General features: G+C 26.1%; 1 protein-coding gene across 1 annotated transcript in view; it reads left to right on the forward strand.

Moving 5' to 3' along the window:
* Positions 1 to 2424: 2424 nt before the first annotated feature.
* The window catches only part of LOAG_17529 (glutamate receptor 1), a gene marked incomplete at both ends in the record, with an annotated part of 8420 nt that continues 5071 nt past the window's right edge, over positions 2425 to 5773 (forward strand). Inside the window, 8 exons of the mRNA XM_020450190.1 lie at positions 2425 to 2552; positions 3523 to 3623; positions 3934 to 4087; positions 4493 to 4601; positions 4700 to 4843; positions 4910 to 5134; positions 5263 to 5394; positions 5494 to 5610. Coding sequence (XP_020306174.1) covers positions 2425 to 2552; positions 3523 to 3623; positions 3934 to 4087; positions 4493 to 4601; positions 4700 to 4843; positions 4910 to 5134; positions 5263 to 5394; positions 5494 to 5610 — 1110 coding nt within the window. The remainder of the gene's footprint in view (positions 2553 to 3522; positions 3624 to 3933; positions 4088 to 4492; positions 4602 to 4699; positions 4844 to 4909; positions 5135 to 5262; positions 5395 to 5493; positions 5611 to 5773) is intronic.

Here is a 5773-nt window from a genome sequence, read left to right on the forward strand (position 1 = left end):
AAATAAAATAGTTTAACATAATATCAAAAAAAAAAAAAAAAAAGAAAAAATGTAAATAAGAAAAAGGATTGAGCAGGAAGGAACACTTCATGATCTTTGCTTTATAATCATCCACAATCTGGTTTGTAATCAAATATCTATTTTTGCTAGTCCAAGATTCTATTCACTTTTAAAATTCGGCTCAATCACAAATCATCAGGAATAGAGAGGTCAGAGGTCAGATCAAGTAACTTAATAATTCCTTTAGATTGAGAAGAATGAATCATTAAGAAAGAAATATCTTTGATACAAGCTTTTCTGAACGGTTGGAAATTTCCTCATGAATTATAAAATGAATTCAATCTTAAAATTGAAAAAAAAATGAACAAAAAAAGAGAGGAAAAAGCCTAGTGCCTCTGGAGGGCCAAACATTCTTTTGGAACCTAAGTGAACAGGACTTATCTTCTTTTTCTGTGTTATTTTAAAAGGATGATTTGAGTTCATAATCGTCGTTAGTGATGTAAGCATCAGATTCAATTCCTTTTATTTCAAATTTAAATTTCTGAAACAAATTGTATACTTGTCATTCAACATATTTGTTCAGCCTAGTCTTGGCTGTTTCAATTTTCCTTTGCCCATTGTTGTGTACAACCATCTTTCAGCCAAAAAAAAACAGCTTCTTTATTTTAATCATTTTTAAATTAGTTGAAAAGATCCACAGCAGCACTTTTTATCATTAATTCCTTCTTTACAAGCTCCACCAATTACTGCTATTTGTTTAATTGATTCCTTTGCCAATGGCCTGGCTAAAGCAATTCTTGGCCAAATAAACAGTAATATACTATTTGTGCCATTTTTTCCTTCTTAGATTTTTGATTGCATAATAAGGTCTGTTAAAGTAAGCTAAAATATGTAATCTTATCAGAAATATCCATACTAATCAATAAATTAAGCTAAAATATGTGATCTTATCAGAAATATTCATACTAACCAATAAATTAAGCCTTTACTTTTGTCTCATTGTTTCTAAACAGAAATTTTTTTTTCTTTAGCCTTAAAGGCAATCAAACTTTGAATTTCGATAAATTTTTAATGAATTTGAAAAGCTGAAATTATTGCAAAAATTCGATTTTATAGTAAAAATTTGTTAGAAAAAAATCAAAATTTAAAATATGCCTAGCAATGAAAGTATTCATATTTCTAATTGTTATTTCTTAATTTGGCCATTTCAACTTTTAACATTTGCATTTTAACTTATCAAAAATAAAAAGAAAAAAAAAGCTTCGAAACAGTTAGATATAACATAGAAACACTCACCTGTACTGAATGATTCTGGTTATTCTGGTAATTCTTGATGGATTTGGAGTGGGTATTACATATTTTTTTGGGTGGTATTCGATTATCAAGCAAAGTTTATGATTTGATTGCAAAAATTGTTCATTCAATTTCAAAAAAAATCTTAGTGATCTTCGATCTTATCTCACTTCATTATTCGTATTTGTCCTTCTTTAATCAAATTTTTAACAAATTTAAACTTCAATTTCAAAATATTTGCATATATGTACATATACATATTGATTACACTTACAAACTTTCTAATTTCAATTTTAAGTTTTACTTTTAATAAATTCATTTCGTCATATAATTGATATTTCAGGATGTTATTTAAAATACAATGAAAAATACCTCGCTATTATTGTCCCAAATTCTTTTTTCACATATTTTTTTACTCCTATTTGGATATCCATCTAAAATACCAATTAGTATGTTTTTTCTTTTTTTTTTTCGAATCATTTACGGCAACAATTCCGTTTCCTAAGAAAATAATCGCTAATGTATTATTCCCATTACAGTAGAAATTATTAAAGAGAGAGAGAGAGAGAGAAAAAAAAGCTTCATCTAATAAATAATTAAACTTTATACAATTTTTGATAACAAATTAGGAGGTATTATGCATAAATTATCATATTTATGCAAGAATTTTAATTAATAAAAAAGCGTGTCAAATTAATTACCAAAGTCATAGGTCAAATTTCTTTCCAGAAACTTACATTCAACCGGATGAAGAAGATAAAGGTATTATGCAAACAATACAAGAAGGCGAAATGATACATAACAATGATAAAAATAATCCGTTTAAATTTTCATTTTCCAATCGTCAATTGCATACCGAAGAAATTGATACATGGAATTTGATGAATACCGGTAGATTATCTTCATTAAAATTCTACAAATTAATAAGACTGAGATTGATCAACGTGAAGGCTTGTTCTTTTCTGGAATAAATCTTAACAGTAATTCACATGTCACCTATTCGATGTCACCTTCTCCCTTATCTTTTAATATGTTTGAGCTAAAAAAGAAAAAAAAAAAGAATATTTAATCAATTTCCGGAATGTAAAAAATGTTTATCTTACAGTATGCAATGATTTAAAAGTGGGCGCAATGGCAGTAATGTGTGGCAATATGGGTAAACCGTATGAGGCGTTCTTGGCAATGACTGAGAATATGGAAGTACCATTGGTAAACTGGGATTTGTCACCAATACTTCCAGCTGAGGAGCCTCGTAATTTGTTAGTTATTATTTGTTAAATGTATCATTTTTGGTGATTTAATACATTTACTGAAATATTTTAAATCTTCATCGCTTTTTTTTTTAATTACAAACTGTTTAATTAATTACCCAGGATATTTTATCATTGAACTTGGCTCACTGTTCATATGATCCATTTTTTTAAATTAGACATTAATTATAGTGTTAAATGGAAATGTCTAAATGATAGTAGCCATCTTTTACTGCTCGACATGATTAACAATTTGATGATAGTGTATTCTCATAGTTTGCTTGAACATTCCAGAAAAATGTTAAATTTCATTTTAATAAAAAAAAATTGGACGATAAAGTTTTAAAGTTAAATTTTATAAATTTCATTGTAATAATAATTATTAGAGAATGAAATTATATTTTTTAAATAAAAAATTAACTTTTCTTGCATAGATAGGCCAAAATGTTGCAAAAAAAAAATAATAATAATTGAATACATTGTTAACAAAGTTGAAAAGAAAAAAGAAAAACCTGAGAGATATGCAATTAAATCTAACAAATTAAATATATGAGGGCTACTTTCGCTAATTTTAATGCTAGCTATTAATTATTTTGCCTTAAGTAATAGCAGAACTGTAATTTAAAATCAGAACTTATAAATAAACTTAATTTATGAAAGTTGACATAGAAGTTGACGAGGATAGAAAATTAAAAAAGAATTGAAATTTATGAAAAATTTCAGTGTAACTCCTAAATATAATGTGATTATTTTTGTTATTAATGCTTCTCAAACATGATATTTGTTTTTTATCGCTCAAAATAATGAAATTGAATTTAATAAATTGAATTCATTTGTTGAAATACGTGGAAATTTCAATAGTAATATCGGGAAAAATGAAACAGTGGGAATATTTTTGGTATAAATTTTCCAAATTTTACATCAGAATTTAATTTAGTGAAGAAACTATTAGAGCATTTGAATAAATTTAAATTTGCAGTTTTCAAGTGAGTATTCGTCCGCCAACAGCAGAATTGATAGCTGATTTAATTTTATACAAGCAATGGCCGTCATTTATCTTTCTTCATGATGGCAAAAATTGTATCTTTTTCCTTTTTATCGTAATAAAACTGCTAATAATATGCTTAATATTACAAAAAATTTATTGCTTAAGCTAAAATAAATTAATCTTATTTGAAATTTTAAACTGAAAGAATTAAAGAAAAACGAAGAACTTAGTTATAATTAAATTAATTGATTAAATTTTAATATGTATACCATTTAAAAGATCAATTAAAATAAGCAATATTTTAAATTAATTAAAAAAGGGATTTATGCGTATTTTTTCCTTTTTAACCAACTATACATTTTGATAAACTCAAAATTGCTTTCATATGAATTATAATTTTAGCAGTAATCAATTTCCAATGGATTTATTACTATTTACATCGCAAAAGTAATGCTTCCATATCAGCAGAAATGATTCGAATGCCACAAAATGAAAATGATTTTATAGAATTCTTCCGAAAATTAAATACGAATCGATTGATGAGTAATTCAATCAAGTAACTTTTTCATGATTAAATATGCATTCTTTTTTTTCTATTTGTAAAAAATGCAAATAAGCAATTTCATAATTTGAAATAAATTTTAATTCCTTAAGGAAATTTCATTTTATATTTGAATTAATCATATTTATTACATAATTGAAAATATAATAAAATTCCAATATGAATTTTCAATGATTACTTTTCATAAACTTCCTCCCTTTTTCTTTTTCTTTTTCCTTTTATATAAAAGAATAATTTGCTAAATAAATCCCAAAATATAATTAATACTATCGTAGAAAAACTATTTGTTAATTGTTAAATGTTTTAGTAAACAAATAAATAACATTTCTAACATTCTCTGCAAGAGAACAATTACCGCCAAATTTAAATTATAATTTTATGCAATAATTTTTATTTTAGATATATCGTTGTAGATGCTGATTCCTCATATCGTCAGAGGAAATTCTTGGCTGCTATACGAGCTACTCAATTTAGTCAATTAGAATATCATTATATTGTTGGAAATTATGTAATTCATTTCATTTCTTTAAATTTCAATACTATTTGAAATCAAAATTACGAATAAATATTGCAATGAAAAGGAAAATAATTAGATTTATTTTATAGGATTTTTCAAATTATGATGTGGAAATGTTTCAAAATGGAAATATTAACATTTCCGGATTTCAAATAATAAATCGTGAAGCAAAGGAATACAATAATTTGAAAAATGCTGTATTGAAGACGGAAAAAGTTGACATCGATAATGAGGTCATCTATTTCATTTTGTCAAACAATACTTTTATTTTATTAAAATGATAAAATTACTAATTACAGATTAAACCAATATTTGTACATGATGCAGTGCTAGTTCTTCGAGCACTTTTTGCAACTGTTTTACGTCGTAATGATTCGTTATTCCGACATAACTTTCGACATGGTCAATTGTACAATCGAGGATATCCCGGTATATACTGTCATCCAAGTATGGATCTGGATAATCCACATCGTCCATTTACAACTTTTGAACATGGACAAGTATTAGCACGAGCTTTACGTGGCGTAAGTATATATAATGATCTAATTTAGCATGATAATTTATTTATGAACATTTAACAGTTTTATTATGCTAAAAGATGACAAAGAAATTTAGTCATTCTATTCAAAAAAAAAAAAGGCAAAAATTACAGTTAAAATTAGATTCGTATGATGATACTTTGTCCGGACGCATTGAATTCGATCGTTTCGGAATCCGTAAGAATTACGATGTTACAGTGATTGATTTAGTATCCAGTATTAAATCTGCTTTTAACCGGAAAGAGGTAAATTCCTGTTAAAGATAAATTTCATCATTTTATATTTATTAATTTGATAACATTTATTTTATTATTTATAACTGTCCAAATTATTGATTTGTTAAGTTAATGGTTTGGAAGCAAGGCCTTGGATTTTTTGCAAATCGAACGATTGCCGAACATACTCGAAAAAATTTAGATATAGCAGGACAAAAAAAAACCCTTAAAGTGGTCACAATTGTGGTTGGTTTTTGTCTAACTTAAATTACTTCCTATATATCAGAAAAATCAATGAGATAAGTAATGAAAGATCAGAGAGTGGCGCAATTTGTCCTCCTATATATCAGAAAAGTCAATGAGATAAGTAATGAAAGATCAGAGAGTGGCGCAATTTGTCCTCCTATAT

This window comes from Loa loa, assembly GCF_000183805.2.
Source record: "Loa loa unplaced genomic scaffold supercont3.87, whole genome shotgun sequence".
NCBI lineage: Eukaryota > Metazoa > Nematoda > Chromadorea > Rhabditida > Onchocercidae > Loa > Loa loa.